The 18,976-nt window shown below is 38.3% G+C and overlaps 1 protein-coding gene across 1 annotated transcript; it reads left to right on the forward strand.

Annotated features, from left to right (window-relative positions):
- Window positions 1-11,036: 11,036 nt before the first annotated feature.
- On the forward strand, window positions 11,037-18,744 carry LOC107654523 (Golgi SNAP receptor complex member 2-like). Its single transcript, XM_016441622.1, has 6 exons — window positions 11,037-11,234; window positions 11,705-11,769; window positions 14,777-14,885; window positions 16,479-16,611; window positions 16,750-16,890; window positions 17,691-18,744. The coding sequence occupies exons 1-6, from the start codon at window positions 11,206-11,208 to the stop codon at window positions 17,850-17,852; spliced, it is 639 nt and encodes a 212-aa protein (XP_016297108.1). The 5' UTR covers window positions 11,037-11,205; the 3' UTR covers window positions 17,853-18,744.
- The last annotated feature ends 232 nt before the right edge of the window (window positions 18,745-18,976 follow it).

Genomic DNA, 18,976 nt, shown 5'->3' on the forward strand with positions numbered 1-18,976 from the left:
GTTGTTGAAACTAACTAGCAAGTCAAGACTGTTTCCCGAACATGGTCGCATCTCCGTTGTTTGAACCACATTAGGTCAACAATTTAGGGCCGTTGTTAATGACGTCACACGCATGAGGTGGAGTAATAACTTCTGCTAATTAATTGATTCGAGATTTCTGAGATGCTGCTGTATTGAAAATGGCACCTGATGACTAATTTACTATGTTTTGTTCCCTGTTATTTTGCTTTATTTGATGTTTGATTCATCGCGGGTTTCCTCTTATGTCATACTCCGGGGTTCCCTTAGGCATTTATGCACTCTTCAAAAACGGCGCTTTTGAGAATGCGCTACAATTTATCTATTAAAATGTATATATATTTAAATTGAATTGAAGATATAGATTGTACTGCATGTTAGCTTGCTTACTGTGACCAAAAGCATAATTTATTTAAGTCCATATGTCTTACTAACAATAAACTATGCTTCTAACCACAGGTTGAGAGCTGTAGTTCCTACCACGTAAGTTTGCGACGCTGTTTGCTAATGTTCGTTTGAGAACTGGGGTTTCGGGAAACACCGAATCATTGAACTATGTTGGTCACGACGGAACTTGCGACCATAGTTGGCTAACAATGCTTTTGGGAAACGCACCCCTGGCTGACTACCTACTGTAGAACCCGGATGTACTGCGGCTTGATTGCTAGCAGAGGAATGTACACACATGTCGTTGTACTCTCGTGAGCACGCAACATTGACACAGAAGAGAAGAAATTGTTGAATAAAGTAATTATTTTTGTTTTCTGTGTGCACAAAAAGTATTCTCGTAACCTTATAAAATTACGGTTGAACCACTGATGTCACGTGGACTATTTTAATGCTGTCCTTACTACGTTTCTGGGCCTTGAACGTTTCACTTACATTGCTGTCTATGGAGGGTCAGAAAGCTTTCGGCTTTCATCAAAAATATCTTAATTTGTGTTGCAAAGATGAACGAAGGTCTTACGGGTTTAGAACGAAATGAGGGTGAGTAGGCTAATTAATGACAGTATTTTCATTTTTGGGCGAGCTATCCCTTTAATCTAAATGTCATTACTCGATCTTCCAGTTAATCGACAAACTTTTTCTGGTTACTTATGCTTCTTCAATCATCTGCTTAAACCCCTCCTTTTTCTTACATCAACCTCAATCTGCATCCAGTATTTATCAGTATTTTTCAAAAATTCGTTTTACATGTATGGCACAATACGGATTAAAAGATCTGTCACGTAAACATCTGTTTCATCACGAGTTGAGTGAGTGAGTGAATGAGTGAGTGAGTAGTAACCTAAGTGAATGATCAGGAAGTTGTCTCTTTGAATGTCTCTTTTGTGAGATATTTCTGATTTGCTTGGTCACTGAAGAAATAGGTTCGAGGTCAAAGGCTAGATACTGAGTTCATCAGCAGGTGTCTACAGATGCAGACTCTCTCTTTACACAAGAAGTTGTATGTGATTTCTTATACAAAGACCATACGGACAAAAGTTTTGATGAAAAAAATGACACCTTTCTCAACCTATCCTTATTCGGCCTTGCATCACACACACACACACACTTAACAGAGTTTTCTCCTCACTATCCTGACTGGGTGGCTAAGGGCTGAGAAAACTGTGAAGGAGGATTTCCCATGAGCCTTGGTATAGTGTTAAAGAAACACCTGTTGGGTTAAAACTCAAAGCCACCCAGGATAACATTCATTCCACATATATAATGCACTACACTGTTTCAAGAGCACTGCAATACCCTGTACAACCAAAGATTTAACTAAAGATCACAGAACTTCATATTCAGTACCTGTGCGATCAGATCCAGTCTTGGATCTGACCTCCATTAGCAGAGAAAACATCTCAGTTACGTATGCAACCTTGGTTCCCTGAATAGGGAACGAGATGCTGCGATGATGTCATCGCTATGGGAACACCGCCGGAGTGACGAATGTCTGAAGCCCTTATACCATCACGACAATGTATTGGCCAATAGCGCTTAGCACCGCCCCGAGCATACGTCACGTATGCTCATATATGCGTGCTGCGCGCTATTTCATCAGATTTTACACTATGACGAAGGAAGCGCTATCGAAGGTACGGAACGGCCAGCATCGCAGCATCTCGTTCCCTATTCAGGGAACCAAGGTTACATACGTAATCTCTGCTAAGAGACGGGAACACATTACAACTCCGCTCAGGGGGTCACACCCATTAGTTCCAAAAATGTTCAAATCATGCCCCGAGCCTGAGTCAGCAGGTTGTGTCTGAGGGGAACCTCCCAAGGGGGTCGGCTAACAGACTGACCAATGCCCTGCTCTAAGCAAACAAATCCACTTCCGCTCGGCCGAACCTCTGCCATATGAAACTCACCACCTGAGGGTGCAATCTCCATTCTCCAGCCACCAAACTCTGTCTCAAGAGTAAGTCCACTCCTGAGTTCAGGTGACCCGGGACATGAACTGCTCTGATCGACAGGAACCTGGTCTGCGTCCAAAGAAGAACACGTCTCACCAACCTGCACAGGGGGCGAGAGCGTAATTCTCTCTGACAATCCATGTATGAGACCACAGCCGTGTTGTCAGTCCTTGACCTAATGTGACAACCACACAATTAGGTAAGAACCGTTTGAGTGCCAGAAACGCTGCTCCAAAGAGTTTGTGTGATTGAGCTAATATCAGCCAATCGTCAAGGTAATTCAAAACTCAGACACCCCGCCACAACAGGGCCAGAGACGCATCCATTCACCTTGCATTCGATGCCAGTTCAATGGAAGAATACAGTACTGGCAAGCTTTATTCCAAAAGCAAACCTGAGGAACTTCCTGTGTCTCTTGATGATCTGGATGCAGAAGTACGCATCCTTAGATCGATGGTCACAAACCAATCTCCGGTTCAGATAGAGACAGGATGAACTTCTGCGTCAGCATCTTGAAATTGCTTACTCCAAGCACAAGGTTAGGTGACGCAAATCCAATCAACCCATAGAAGCTGGATGGTGTAACCATATGACAGCCTGATCCTCCCTCATGAGGCCCCGAGACACCTGAGTTGCAGGAAAAACCTCTGAAATAGGAACGGATACTAAAATTAGGCATGCCAGCACCAACCACAGAGTGGGGACTTGGATGTCAACATAGACCCTGCACCAATGGCTTTAGGGTTATCCTCTCGTTCTCCAAAGCTAAGGCACGGAGAGCGGTCAAAATCAAAACTGTGGAGTCCGTGCTTAAAAACAGTCACATGAACAAGAGTTGGAAGTGTAAGCACCAAATCAATGTACGTGCCTTAATTAATGCAGTGCAGGAGTAGAGACAGGAAAAACCCTGCTCACTCTGCAGCCCAAGTCACTATGGCATTAGGTGTAAAACAGCTTGCCATAGGAATTTACTCTAGATATGTGAGCTCGCCCACTGATTTGTTCCAGCTCAAAGCATCAGTGGAGCTGAAAGAAAAATTAACAGCCAGGCAGACTAATGCTTGGTAGCATGAAGTGCCAAGACCATAATGCATGACAAACATCCACTGCAGGACTCCTAGAGTCTGTGCCTAAAAGCAGTACACGAAATAAGAGCTGGAAGCGTAAGCACCAGTTCAAATGCACGTGCCTGCATTAGTGCAGCGCAGAAGTAGAGAAAGAGAGATAGGAAAACCCGTCTGCTCAACTCTACAACCTGAGCCATTATAGCATTATTGTTAAAACAGCTTGCCACTTAATGTTTCAGCTCAACGCAGCAGCAGAGCTGAAAGAAATATTATATTACTCGGGCAGACCAACGCTCGGTAGCATGAAGCGCCAAGACCATGGTGCACGACAAAATATCTGCTGCAGGACTCCTCAGAGTCTGCGTCTAAAAACAGTACACGAACAAGAGCTGGAAGCATAAGCGCCAAATCAAATGAACGTGTCTGCATCAGTGCAGCGCAGCTGGTAGCGTTAGAGAGAGAGGGGAAAAACCGCCAGCTCACTGTTATAGCTTGTTATAAAAATACTCTGAAACACGTGAGCTCTTCCACTTGTTTCAGCACAACGCAGCAGCGGAGCTGAGGGAAGTATTCGGGCAACTAATGCTTGGTAATGCTTGGAGCTCTTCCTCTTATTTGTTTTAGCTCAATGCAGCAGCGGAGCTGAAAGAAATAGTAATTAGTCGGGCAAACTAATGCTTGGTAGCTCGAAGCGCCAAAAACCATAGTGCACGACTTAAAGTCCTAAAAATCAGTGCCTGTCATGTTGTTTAATAAACTTGAGAAACACTTGATCCAGGGAGGGAGTAGAGCAATGGGGTTTTTATATATCAGTAATCTCGCCCCTTAACCCATAGCTTATATCTACAGCTTGTGTAGCCTGGAGCTCGAGAGCCCGAGGCTGCTGTAGAGTATGCATCATCTAATCCACAGCCGAAAGAATCGATTACGAGCTTCTGGAGCGGGAATCAGCTTTGACTAACCACCTGACTCACGAGGCGCTCTTCTGATGAACGCACGCGGTCCGGGGAAGAGAGCGAGAGAGAAGGGGATTAATTCCGTTCTCTCACTCTCTGTACACTCGGGCTCATCGCCGTCACCCCAAGCGTCGAGCTCGTGCGGCGCCTCGGCAACCGCAGAACTGAAACAGCGGGGGTTGAACGAATATCTCTCCTTCCTCAGAAAGAGAGCGAGCCCAGAGCGCAACTTACTCACAAACACAGATATCACGGATACAACAATAGATAGCGGTCTTTCTACCTGTTTCATCATGAGTCCATGTAACATGCATCCATACATACTGGAAAACTCATTGTGTCTGCCTTAGAGGAGTAAACTGCTCTATATAAATAGATGGCTTAGAACACAAGAATCTCTTTCCGACGGGCAACAGATGATTCGCTTCCTGAAGGAATTAAAATCTGATGAAATAGCACGCATATATGATCATACGTGACGTATGCTCGGGGTGGTGCTAAGCGCTATTGGCCAATACATTGGCGTGATGGTATTCATCGTAAGGGCTTCAGACATTCGTCACACCGGAGGTGTTCCCATAGCGATGATGTCATCGCAGCATTGAAGTGAACCTATGAGAGGGAACAAGAGTTTCCCAGACTAATCAACAAGTGCACTGAAGATAACGACAGATAGGAGGCAGGAGCCGCCTTCACTCCTCTCTTGTTCACATCAACATCCAATACACACACAAACGAAACAACATGTGTTCACCTAAACATATCATGTGAATAGAGCTCTGTGTGTGCTCTTGGTCTTTCCCAAGCCTGCACTCTCCATCTGCACTCTCTCCATGGACATTCAGCCATCTGCACACTGATAATTTTATTACATGAACAAGGATATGAAGCATTTTCAGTGTTCGTTATTTGATGTTCATGAAAGTTCAAAGAGGGATTCACAACACTTATCAAAACACGAAACAGGGTAGGGATTAAAAAAAAACACAAGGTCAGTAGATGCATTTTTTTCCAAAGTTTTTCCAAAAGTAAGTGCTGTGACACTGTAAAAGACACTAGAACAACAGTCAAGCATGTCCAGCTCATGTTTACATAGAAAAACAATGGAAAAGTGATGCAGTGGAATGCAAAAGCATGTTGTGGATGAACAGCCCTTTAAACTAAAGGGACCTAGACTTAGCATTTAAGATTAGAACTTGACAGAAAGCAAAAATGCTGCATTAAATATAATTAAATGTACTTGTATTGGTTGGTCGACATCATTAGTTTATAATAAACTATGACATAACTGCAGTGCATGAGTTAAACACTATTTGTAGCTAAAAGTAATTAGTCAAACTATTTAATAAACATACAGGTTTTGGTGATGTGCACTGTGGACCTGAATCGTGAACCTAATACACTATTGTAATGTAACTGTCACGCTTGCGTCAAGATAATACGAAGATAATACAATATTGACTTTTAATAAGATCACCAGACGATGACGGTTAATCCAAGACAGAAGGGAACATAAGCTTTCACAACAATAACTGGCAACTGAAACAAGGAGAGATCTTAAATAAGGCAGTAAATGAGGGACACACAAGTGCTGAGGGTTAACTGATAATTGACTAATGAACTAATGCATTAATGACAACAGTAACAGAACCAAATATGGGCAAACAGGAACCTAAACCAGAACAGAAGACAGAAACTAAATGAAACACACAACAAGTGTTCATATCTGTGACAGTAACCTTTTTAACTTTGTCATATACTGTAAAGTTGTCAAAAAGCTATGTGGGTATTATCATAGATCTGTGTTATTGTTTATGTTTATAATATAGAGACAGGGGCGAAGGTGCTCCTGTCACAGGTGGTATTACCACAGGACTGTGTGTGTGTGTGTGTGTGTGTGTGTGTGTGTGTGTGTGTTCATTACCCACCGCTGCAAGTTCTTCAAGCTCAAGATATTCAAGTTCCTCAAGCTATAGAGACCCAGACAGAGTGTGAGAGATGATTCCAGTACAAAGAATGAGGGGAGGTGAAATTGTACTCAAAAAAAAAAGTAGGCCTAAATTTGAGATTTATGTGTTTGAATTACAAAGTGCCCATCCATTTGGATCACACAGTTTTACTGTAAAACTTACATTAAAAAGAAATAAAATAATAATAATAAAATAAAAAAATTAAGATAAAAATAAATAAATAAAAACCATGGCATAGTTTATGAATGAACTATTTGCATATCTATTTGATATTATTTAAAAATAATATTTTCATAATGCATTTATTAAAAGTGCTTAGAATCAGTATTAATCTGTTCATTGTGAAAACAACTACATTCATTCAGTTAATTCATGATTAAAATATGGCTAGATACATTCAGTTTATTTGTACTATTACAGAAAGCTTACGTTTCATTTACAGTAGCCTATTTATGACTGACAAGTGTGCATCATTAAGTTTATTAGTAAAACTAATCCAAATGGATAGAAATTTAATATGCAATTAAAAAACATAAATCTTAAATCTAGGCCTAAATATTTATTTGAGTGTGTGCCGATCCATTTATAAATACAGAGGCAAAAGCACAAAGCCTTACAGGTTTTTATTAGTTCTTCTCAGTAACCTCTCATCAGCTGAAACACAAGTGCTGTATTCTTCTCCTCAAAATAAAGAAAGCTCAGAAAACAATAATGAATGAGAAAACAGACATCTGGCATCCAAACATTTCTACCCCTGGAGCCATTTCAGCACCATTTGTGATCTTCTTCATCATGACATTACAGATTGCCACCTTCACCTGCTGTCAAGATAAAAGACGCCGACTGCTCTTTCCACCAAACATTAAACTTAAGTGACTTAATTACATATTATTTTCTCTTTATGCGTGAAAAATACACAAGAACACCTCCCGTTGTATATATCTCCACAGAACAACAGAGTTGTTACTATGGTGTCTAAAGTAAGACTGAAAAAATTACAGTTATCCCACTTTTTACAGCATTTCTATTCATTTCTATGTAAAACAGGTCATCAGGGGCAAATCAGCAAATCATCAGCACCTGACAAAACCCCCTGCCTCTGGTTCACAGCTGCATGAGTTTGTGCCTATGTGTGTGTGATGGCAGAAGGTTGAATGATGCTTTGTCGCCGGAGGACAAATTGCTTTGACATGTGTAACCTCAGAAAATGTGATCGAAAACATCAACTGGCCTCACTGCTCCCTATCTACTTCCTCTTCCTAGAATAATCATCCCCTTCTCCAGCGTTTCTCCCCACCTTCATTTCTCATGACTCCTGTCTGCTTATTCCTGTGAAAGTCTCCCTCCCTCTCTCTTTCCCTGAATATCCCTCTTGGCCTCAGGAGGTGTTATGACAGTAAGGATGGAGTGTGTGAAGAGCAAGAAGGAGCATGAAGAGAGATAGTGCTGGGGGCGAGCTGGATGGAGGGGAGATGGGAGTTAAAAAGGGGGCACTGTTTCAGAAAGGTAGCCTGGAGAGACAGACATCAACCACCATTCGGCCTCCATTCAGACCTGCCCGTCTCACCCGCCACACTAATGGTAATGCCCTGATCTTGAGTAGCACATAAACACACACTCACACACATACAGACACCTATAATTACACACACCTGACCACAGTAGACCTCTAAGAGAGAGAAGAAGGACTTGATGTACTGGAAAAGATATTAAATCCACAATTTTTGAAGATGGAATCATGTTAGGAGCAAGCAATTACCCTTTCTGCATAAAATGCAAAATGATAATGATGAATAGAGAAGGTGGGGTTTTGCTTTTAATGTTTTTATTCAATTTGCTGTAAATTATATTTATATATTTTTTCAAAATTGCACAGTGTTATTTGGTTAGTATTATTATTTTTTCACTGACACATCCTTCGATTTGGAAACACTAGGCTTAAAAAAAATTTCCCCACTTATAATTACGACTTATGACAACAATTTTTTTTTGAGAATGGAATTTATGTAAAGAAATAAATAAATGAAACATACATAAACACAACAACAACAACAAAAAAACACCAGCTTTTTTTTTTTACATATTGCACACAAAAATGTTTTAATTACAAACCAAAAAATCTAAAATGAGTCAAACTGACACTCTGATGTAAGCCGATTCTGTAACAGACATCCTGTTAATTTATTTATTTTCACCCTTCTTCTTCACCCAGCTTCATGTTAAGCATCATGTCAATCTTATTGCCAGTGTGTAAATAAAAGTAATCTGTTTAAGGGGGTCATGAACTGAGAAATCAAACTTTTTAAAAACCTTGATCTTTTGATAGAGGTCATTGTGCTATAAAAAACATTCGGTAAGTTTCAGAACTCAAAACCTTCTCGTTATATTGAAGCCAGTCTGCCAAAACGACAGCTTGTGGAATGTGCTACATTATGATGTAATAGTGTGGATAAGCACCGCCTCCGCAGAAGAAGATCAACGCCTGCTTCTACATCGCTGCCTGTTTAGCCCCGCCCACTGATTCATGCATGTAGTGTAAATGACAAGAACGGAAAACGCAGGTCTACGCAGAAACCAAACGATAAACTTTATCTGATGAACTTTATTTTTAATGAAATACCAGACTGCATCAGTAAGAACTTGGTCCTTTGTTCACTTCATTTTACAGCAGATTCGTTTACAAACTAGGTCGTTTGATATGTACTGTATTTATGAGTTCTTAGCCTAAATCACAGCAGTCCATCTGTGAAGGATGTAGGCTGTCAAACATACACAACTGTTAGCCAATCACAGCAGTGACGTTTACTTCGGAGTCTACAATCCGCCACACCTATTCAAACAGAGCATTCAGATGAGGGGGGTTAAAACAGGACAGAAAATAGCTTGTTACTTCTAAATTATGATGTTTTTTTTTAAGTGGACCTCAGAGAACAGTACAAAATAAAAAAAAACAAAGGCAGTTCATGACCCCTTTAAAAGTAATAGGTTTAAGTACCTGAGTTTTTAAGAATGTCAGGTGTACATTTTCATAAAAACACCTTATTTAATTACAACATATTTAGAAAAAAGGTGTAAACATGAATAATCCAGCTGTGTTATTTTGTATGAAACCACCATGTCTTATTCTTTACACATACTCACACACACACAGACCAGTCTCTGGAGAATTCATTCAGCGATGACATTGTTGAGGTTTAACCACAGGGCAAAAAAACCCAATGTAGCTAAATCAATGCCACTTTCATCCACTCATTCTCTTCAAACTGTGATGAACAGGTCAACAAACATCTACCTCGTCTGTCTGTCTCCCTTTTGGAAATTTTGATATCATTATTCTTGTGTCTGTGTCTCCGGGCATGGGAGGCACCAGATCAGACTGGTGTGTTCAGATACAAGGCTGCGGAAACCAACATAATTAGACAAAGCCAGGACGAGCGAAAGGAGTTGACAAAATCTTGCCCCAAGAAGTTTTGTCATTATGTTCTTCCTGTCACTGACGCTCCATCAAGGGATGAAATTTGACACACCTTCCCCCAGGCCTCAAGCTGTAACCATACTATAAGAATGATGGTATTTGCTTTCATAAAACTACAATTGCTGATTGATTCACGTTTCGCATAAATGATGAATGGGATTAAGGTTTACATTAATAGCTGTCATTTAAAGGGTTTTATGGAACAGATTTCTGAATGTAGAGATCTTATGGGAAAAATAGCCTACCTTAATTCACATTATTTAAGATTAAAGCTGGTTGCTAATTGCTGTTCACATTCTAATCTAAACATGACAAAATGTTAACCCTATAATTACCCTTACGAAAAAGAAGTTTATTCAAGTGTGCTATTAGGCCTATAGTTTCCACCAAAATACAGGGCTGTGTTTTTGCACAGGGACAAAATGTTGTTGTTATGTTTTATGTCTATTTTAATGTCTCTTTCGGCATTTTATAACATCTAGCTATGTTTTGTAACTTTTGTATTATTCTGTAATTAGTTAATGGTTTCAGTTCATGTTTAATTTACAAATCTGACGATGTGTATTAGTTTTAAGATTTTAGCATAAAGGCTTCTTACCCCATGTGGCATTTAGTCTCATTGTACCTTTATAGAGAACTGTATAAGTAAAGGTAAAATATTTTTGTCAAAATTAATTCACAGTCATAGATGTATTCCTTATAGACTATATTAGGATTAATTAATATCACCCGCTTTTACTAATGTCACCTCAAATAAAATAAAATAGACCTAATATTGTAGGCCATTATTAATTGAATTCTGGTTGATGGATTAATTTTGTATTTACTTTTTCAAGACTATTCTTTATTCTAATAATAAGAAAGCCATTAAGACTGTGTAGCCCATCTATATGCAAATCGTTACACTTATTTCTATAATTATTAGTCTGCCTCCCTTGTGTGTTTTCTTTAATTTATAGCCTATTATTGTAGTTCTGGATGTGTTTTAACCTTTGTCTTACTAACTAACTAAAAAATTAGTAATGTTGAATACCATCCTCCTAACTAAGTAAGTTTAGATAGTAATGTTGAATACCATCCTCCTAACTAAGTAAGTTTAGATAGTAATGTTGAATACCATCCTCCGCCACTGCTGGCGCTGTTCTTGTTTTTAGTCAGGCGGAGAGGGCGCCTAAAAGAGGTCCTTTCTCCTGTTGACGTGTATGCTTGACAGCGATATGTGAAACTAAACGAAACGGGGGAAATAAAACATTGCATAACTTTCCTTTAAATACTTTTTTCCCGTGTTTTTAGTGGCGTCCTTAACCGTCACTGAAGATGGAGACGCTTTACCATCAGACCAATAAGTGAGTTTGTTCACACTGCTGGTAATTTAGCTAGCTTACCAGTAAACAGAACTATTTAATGCTCAGATATCAAATGCTGACCGTTTTCATAAGTTCGGTATAACATGTAACAAATAAAAGGCTCTTTGAAATACATTGTATGGAAATAGAATATAAGCTGCTTTCGTCTGGCAACATCTGATGATATTATAGATTAATCTTTATACTTTCTGTTTATGACTCTCAGTAAGGAGGTTTCGTTGATATGCTTTCATTACGGCCTGTCGGCTGGTTTAATTCATCAAACGTGTGGTTGTACTGTAAGTAAGGTAAGGTGCAGCTTGTATAATGCTGTTATCTGTCTGACAGCAGACGGGACATCCACAGGCCCCTGATGTGTCTAACATTCATTCATTGAATAATGACTTTAATAATGTACAGTGTATTTAACCCCCTCTCTCTTCTCACTTATCCATGTCTTTAACTTTTAGACAAATTCAGGAGGTTCAGTCTCACATTGGACGACTGGAGACCACAGACCGACAGTCAGTCCATTGTAAGTGTGTGTGTGTGTGTGTGTGTGTGTGTGTGTGTGTGTGTGTGTGTGTGTGTGTGAGAAGAGAGAGAGAGAGAGAGAGGAGAGGGTTTGGGGTTTTCATTTGTATCAAGAGGTGTGTGTGTGTGTGTGTGTGTGTGTGTGAGAATAAAGACCCTCAATCCCACAGAGACGAGAGGATTCAAATAGGACACATACTCCAAAACATTATGACAATTAGAGCTGGGTAGTGTGGTTTATGAATATGAACATCATCCAAAAGCAGTTTCATTATTCCATATTAGTAGTTTCTCCCTGAGCTTTACCATTTCTGTTTCAAGCCCTTAATTGACCTGTATTTGTTAGATAAATGGCAAGCAGAATGGGAAGAGTGTCAACAATTTTTTATTTATTTACCTTTATTTAACCAGGAAATTAAAAACTCTTGAGATTTAAAATCTCATTTACAAGAGGGTCCTGGCCAAGATAGGCAGCACATTTAGTTACACATAAAACAAAATACATTCGTTTACATACACAGAAACATACACAAATCACTCAAAACATTTACAATCAGGTGACTCTACAATCAGATCCTTTAAAATACATTTAAAATCATTTAGTGATACCAACTCTTTTAAGCATAACTTATCTTGTAGTCGACAATGTTGATGCAGAGGAGTAAATCACCATATCATCAGCGTATAAATAAAATAACAATTTATTTGAAATAAATGCTGTTGTGGGAAAAATATGCATCTACCAGATACTTACAGTACACTCATGTATATACTATATACAAAATCTGACCAGTTTTATATCATCGCAGAATGTAAACTATATTATCTCTCCAGCTCTAATCTGCTAAATGCGACTCTAAGGCGTGAAGATATTAAAATATTATAAATAGTAACATCATGATTTTCTGTAAAGCTGCTTTGAAAAAGCATTGTTTACTTTACATTTAAATTTACTTTACATTTAAATCCTGACATGACCATGTTGTTTGCACAAGGTGTCATGTAGGTCACACCAGACTGATTCATGGGTATTTAATGAAGGGCGAATTTTTAATGACATGAGACAATATTTTTTATTTGGACAAACTTTGAAGGACTTATTTTGTAAGATGGACCCAGAAAAACGTTCACAGTACATTTAGAATCCTTTATGGAGTTATGTATATATAAAATGTTGAATTAAAAAAAAAGAAGTTTGTATTTATTGTATTGTTTGTTGAATGTTGAATTTGGATCTGCCATTAAATAGTCTGTGAAGCTGATATGTCATTAAACCTAAATACAACCAACCATTTCTATTAACGTATAGTTATAATTAATTATAATAATTATCCTCAGCTGTTTGTTGTTGATATTTAATCACTATATAAATTTACATCTTTATTGTTTTGAAACACATTAAAGCACTAAGAAAGTGCAAGATGTAACACCAGTTATAATAATTTGACATATAACCAGTCCAGGGTTGCATTTCTCAAAAGAATTGTAAACCTTTTTGTGAATTGTAAAGTAGTTTGTAGAGACCATCTGAGCCAATGGTTTATCTGTTTAGGCCTACAGTGCTTTTGGGAAACCCATCAGAGATCAGTTAGCAGCTGTCCTAGGCCTTATTTACACATGTGTACCAATTCACATTTTCTCTACAATTCTCTAAAAAAGACTGCCACGACATCCACTACATGTTGTCCACGACCTGTGGTTTCAGTGATCATATCGCCAAAATGTGTAGACCCCATTTACCCTGGTATTTTCCATTCGTGATCGGATAATCCAGTTGTCAAACCGCATATAAACTGGGTAGCGTATAAACTGGCGGCAGGCAGAGTCATCGTGGTGCCACTGAGCAGCTGATTGTTCTGTAGAGGTGGAGCTTCTGCAGAGAGCCAGGCTGGTGCCACGGCAGGAAGGACAGGGAGGAGTGATGGGGTGGGGACATGGAGACTCATGGAGTGCTGTGGTGTGTGTGTGTTTGAGGTGGTGTTGTGGCTCTTTGGTGAGTCTGAATAAGATAACCGTCTCCTACCCATACTGGTGACATCATAAGAGATGTCATAGGCGGGAAGGATGCATAACGCATGCATAGGTTTGTCTGTGTGAGAGCGACTATGAGATTGCATTGTCTCAGAGGGTGGGGGTCAGGGCAGACTGCATGTGTGATAAAACTTTCCCACCAGTCTGCGGTTCTCTCCAAGGAAGCGGCACTCATTCCCGATCAGCGGATCTGCTTGTCAATGCTTGATTCTCTCTCTGCCTGATACTTATTGCAGCTTAGTGCATGCATTTATTATAATGAAATAAATGTCCTCATTTATTTCCCTTACTTTCACATTAAGATTACTATTGTGGCCATCTAACACTCATTTAAGGTTAATATTTAAAAGAGTTTAATGAGCTTTTGCAAATCAATTTTTTTTATACTGTGTACATTATAATGTTGTGATGCCTAAATTCACTTGTAGCAATTAAAATGGGTATTACAAAATGTAAACATTGGTGCATCCCTGATTTTAACCTTTTTCTTTTTTAAACGTGGCACATTTTTTAAACAGATTTAAAAATATATATATATATTATTTGTACATAGACTGTTATTCAAAGGTTTGGTGTCTAAGATTTTTTTTTTTTTTTTAAGAAATTAATTCTTTTATTCAGCAAGTATGCTTAAATTGATGTAAAGCATGACTGTTTTCAACATTGATACTAATAAATGTTTCTTGAGCTGCAAATCAGCATATTATAATGATTTCTGAAGGATCACGTGACACTGCATCACAGGACTAAATTAGATTTTAAAATCTATCAAAATAGAAACCTCATTTTAAAATGCTGTAATAAATCGCAATAACAAAATGCAGCCTTGATGAGCCTAAGAGAGTTCTTTCAAAACCATTAATAAATCTTACAGACCCCAAACTTGAATTTTAGTTTGTATTTAGTATTTTGTGACGTACTTGATATATGATTCTTATTTGTGTACTTATGTTTCTGATTCTTGTGTTTTCCTGCAGTACTTGAAAATGAACTTCAAGCAAGAATTGATCAAATCTTTAATCAGCTGGAGCGACTTGAGATACTAGCCAGTAAAGAGCCACCAAACCGCCGGCAAAATGCCAAACTGTGAGTGCATCAGTAGAAATATCCACTAGTGCCTTATTGAATCGTGCAAAGGTCCAGGCCTTGTCTTGATCCGAGGTTGTTTTTTAGGAGGATGGGCAACTAGAGCAAAATATCCTTCCTGTCAGAAGATTAAATTGGTATCCAATTTGATCTGTAATCATTAACCAGAGTATGTGGAAGCTGGAATATAGTATTGCTGGATAGATGGCTACCTAAACGTTGTAGGTTCAAAGGTCAGGGGATTCATGAGCTTCTGCAATCGTCTCCACCATGACATAACCCATAAGAACTTGAGTTGCTCTGTCCTTGTAGTAAATACATAATGTAAGTTGTTTTGAATGAGAAAGCCTCTGCCAAATGAAGAATAATGCGATGTGATGTGAGGTTTGTGTTGTATGCGCCCCGTGGCAGAGGGATCCAGTGAAAACATTCCGTCTGCAGTCACGTCATCACCAACATTCCTGCCGTGTGTGGCAAAGCCTGGCTAAAGCACTGCACAAACACACCTGAGGCCAACACACCTGTTACACTCACTCACAAAACAACGGATATCGTGAAGAACAGACTCTTCTTGAAGAGTGTCTTTATGACCGTGTATGTGTGTGGATGATCTCTAACACGCTATACAGAAACAACAGCAGCTTTTCACACAAGTCTAACAATGTGAATTCTAGTTTTAACAGAGAAAGCTTTGAACACTTTTGTCATTTAATTGATAGTTATATATCTTTATCTGTTCCAATACCGTACATGTATTTATGTATTTAGTCAAAACAGCTCAGCAATAAGGATTTCATCTGCTGGCCCAGTCAACCCATTAGTTAAAATTTGTACTTGTACTTGAGAATATTTTCATTGACCCTACAACGGAATTTTTCATTTTTGCATTTTTTTTTAATTAAAATTTTTTTTTTATAATAATAAATAGCATTTTTACCAATATGATCATTATTTTAATTATTATATAAATAGTAGTATGTTTTTTTTTTAAATAGCATTTATATATTTTAAACCATTTTGAATAAAAAATAAATTTGATTTCTAGCAATGTTATTATTAGAACTTTTATATATAATTGCAACATATTTTACAATAAATGTAAAAAATAAACGTTACATTCATTAGTGTGATCATTATTAAAGTATATATGATAATTTTAATGATTTTTAAAAAAACATTTTATTTTTTATAAATGTTATTTTTTAGTGATGTGATATTAAAAGTATAATGATGATAATGTTTCATCATTTTTCAAAAATAAATGTAATTTTCATTTTTCATTAATAAATGAATGTGAACATAAAAATAAAATATAAAATAAAAAGTTTTTAATTAGCAATAATAGATGGCCTGAATTTCCAATAACTGACCTGAAATTATTTTACATTAGCCCTAAACCTTTGTATTGTTGAGCCCTGAGTGGTATAAATAAAATGTAAAAAGTTTTATTCGAACTCCATTTTTGGCTGTTATTGAATGCAAAACTTCTTTCTATATAAACAAGCAGGAAGTCTACAACTGTTGCATCACCAAAGAAGGCCTGCGGGCTGCTGTGTGCTCTGAAAGACACTCACTGTGTTTTTCTTTTTATAGGCGTGTTGATCAGCTGAAGTATGATGTGCAGCATCTCCAGACAGCCCTGAGGAACTTCCAGCACAGACGTTACGCTCGCGAGGCTCAGGAGAGAGAAAGAGAGGCGCTCTTGAGCCGAAGCTTCACAACAAACGTCAGTAGACCACACACACCTTCTTCTGCGTAGTTTCTGCCAAGACTCTTTCTCCATCACTCATCAGTCTATAAACGTACATCACACTACAAAGAAGGCATTTTGATTTCGACAGTGCTGTGTGCTTTTTATGTGTAGGATGCAGACACCTCCATCCCTATTGATGAAACCCTGCAGTTTAATAGCAGTCTACAAAACGCTCACAGAGGAATGGACGACCTGCTGGGCTCCGGCTCCAGCATCCTTAACGGCCTGAGAGACCAGAGGAGCACGCTTAAGGTGTGTGTGACGCACACAACACAGGGCGGATTCAACTCTAGACCAGGAAGGGGATTTTTTTCCATTCTCTTATCAGGGTGTTTCTAATCGTTTCAAATAGTGCTCGACTGATTGTTGATAAAGTGCTGATGGCTGATATAATACAGTTTAATGAAAATGTAGACAGGAATAATTAACACAATACTTAATTTAATCTTGTTTATTTTAACAGTAGGTGTTGGAGTGTTGAGTCAGCGTTATTTTAGTATTATTTATATACTATTATAGTAGTTATTAATATTTGGATTTAGGCTTCATTTTATGTTTTAGTTTTCCTTATAGTATCTTTGATTTTGTCCTTTTATTTTTCATTATTTAGCTTCTTTTATTTCTGTTTTAGTGATCTTAGTGTTTCAACTTATTTTATTTCATTTAATTGCCAAGGCAACATTTCTAATCTTTTCATCAAATATTTATGTTTTATTTCCACTGTTTCAGTTAAGGGAAACGTCAGTTTTAGCTAACAGTGACACCACTGGTTTGAGGCCATGTATGCACATATAGACACTGACTGTGTGTTTCCAGGGAGGAGCGTGTGCTCTTCCTGAAGCTCCTCTGATTATCACAGAGCGTGAGAGACCGTCTCCGCCTGTGCTTTTGTGGTAATGGGGGGTGATGTGTACCTCAGATATTTTACTGAGTGAATGAAAAGTTTATCTGTTGCTCACTGTATTCAAAGAGAAAAAAAATACTATTCGAAAACTGCAGGTTTTTTTTAAATCAGAGATTCATAGTAACGTTCCACACTTTGTTTTTTTTAGGGTACCCATAAAAAGATGTTGGATGTCGCAAACATGTTGGGTTTGTCGAACACGGTCATGCGTTTCATTGAGAAGCGAGCATCGCAGGACAAGTTCATCATGATGGCTGGAATGCTGGCTACTTGCTTTGTCATGTTCCTGGTGGTGAAATACCTTAGCTGAACTCTCCCGGCTTTAGCCGACCCTGCTGCTCGATCGCGTAAGGGGATCATTCAGGTTTTCATGCCACATGCATCACATCTATGAAAAATGCACAGGTGTGCCGAAAGAAAATCACAGAACTGCCTCTTTGCAGGATGACTGCCACTCAACATCACAAATCTTTTGTGTCTCTAGTCTTACTACTTCAGCTGTATTTTTAAAGACATTGAATCCTTTCGTAACTTTCCTCTCAGTTGATTCTGAAATAAGCAGCAAATTTGTGTGACTGCTCTTTATTTTGGAGTCTAGACTGAACTAAAACCTTTATTCTCGCCGGTATAATAGAAGTATTAGAGCAAATAATAATTAAAGACATTTAGATTTCAAATGCGTAAGGGTTAGAGAATTGGTCCGTTATCTGGCTCTTCATTGCCACCTTCTGGACAACAAACCAAAAATATTTGGTTACTCAGTGCTTAGTTTGTACTGTATTGTTCATAATGCTTCTAACCTGTAAATACAAATTTCTGTGCAATAAACTCAAGTAGCATCTAGCTGCCCTGAAATGTAAAACTCTCCACTTGTTTCATACTGTTAAAGTGTGAGTGTGTACGCCTGGATCTACGCAGGAGCCACAGCCTCCGGCAAACAGGAAATGAGACGTCTTATTGGACATCTGCTGCATGGATCTTGACGCTGTATGCGCACATTCACACATTCTCAAGACCCCAGCAGCATAATCCTCAACAATATCCTCCTGCAACAGTCATACATCATTTCTGTCTTTGCCACTGTCATGAAATTCAAGTGTTGACCAAGAGGATAAAATACTATTACTATTGAAAAACAATGTGAAAGTTAACAAAGAGTCACCTGCTGTAGTCAGTGTCACAGAGACCCAGTGAGTAGATGTAACAAATTTATGCAGCCATTTATACTTCTATTGACCAAACACTGATTTTAAGGTCTTAAAAACTCACCTCTGTAATCTGTACGCAGAGGTAATTGAAAGCTCTTGATACTTAACATAGAATATTGTACAAATTTTGCAATAACAAAGTATCCTTAAGAGCTAAGGCAATTGATTCTACTCCAATAGTGCCATCTAGTGTTAACAGCCATGACTGCTGTAAAATTTGGGTGAA

The sequence above is a fragment of the Sinocyclocheilus anshuiensis genome, unplaced genomic scaffold (genome assembly GCF_001515605.1).
Source record: "Sinocyclocheilus anshuiensis isolate Anshui unplaced genomic scaffold, SAMN03320099.WGS_v1.1 scaffold419, whole genome shotgun sequence".
Lineage (NCBI taxonomy): Eukaryota > Metazoa > Chordata > Actinopteri > Cypriniformes > Cyprinidae > Sinocyclocheilus > Sinocyclocheilus anshuiensis.

Bases quoted from the DNA above. Each gene is read 5' to 3' on its own strand.
- LOC107654523 (XM_016441622.1), top strand. From the start codon at position 11,206: ATGGAGACGCTTTACCATCAGACCAATAA. The intron at 11,770-14,776 runs GTAAGTGTGTGT...GTTTTCCTGCAG, and splicing joins AGACCGACAGTCAGTCCATT to TACTTGAAAATGAACTTCAA. The intron at 16,891-17,690 runs GTGTGTGTGACG...TGTTTTTTTTAG, and splicing joins ACCAGAGGAGCACGCTTAAG to GGTACCCATAAAAAGATGTT.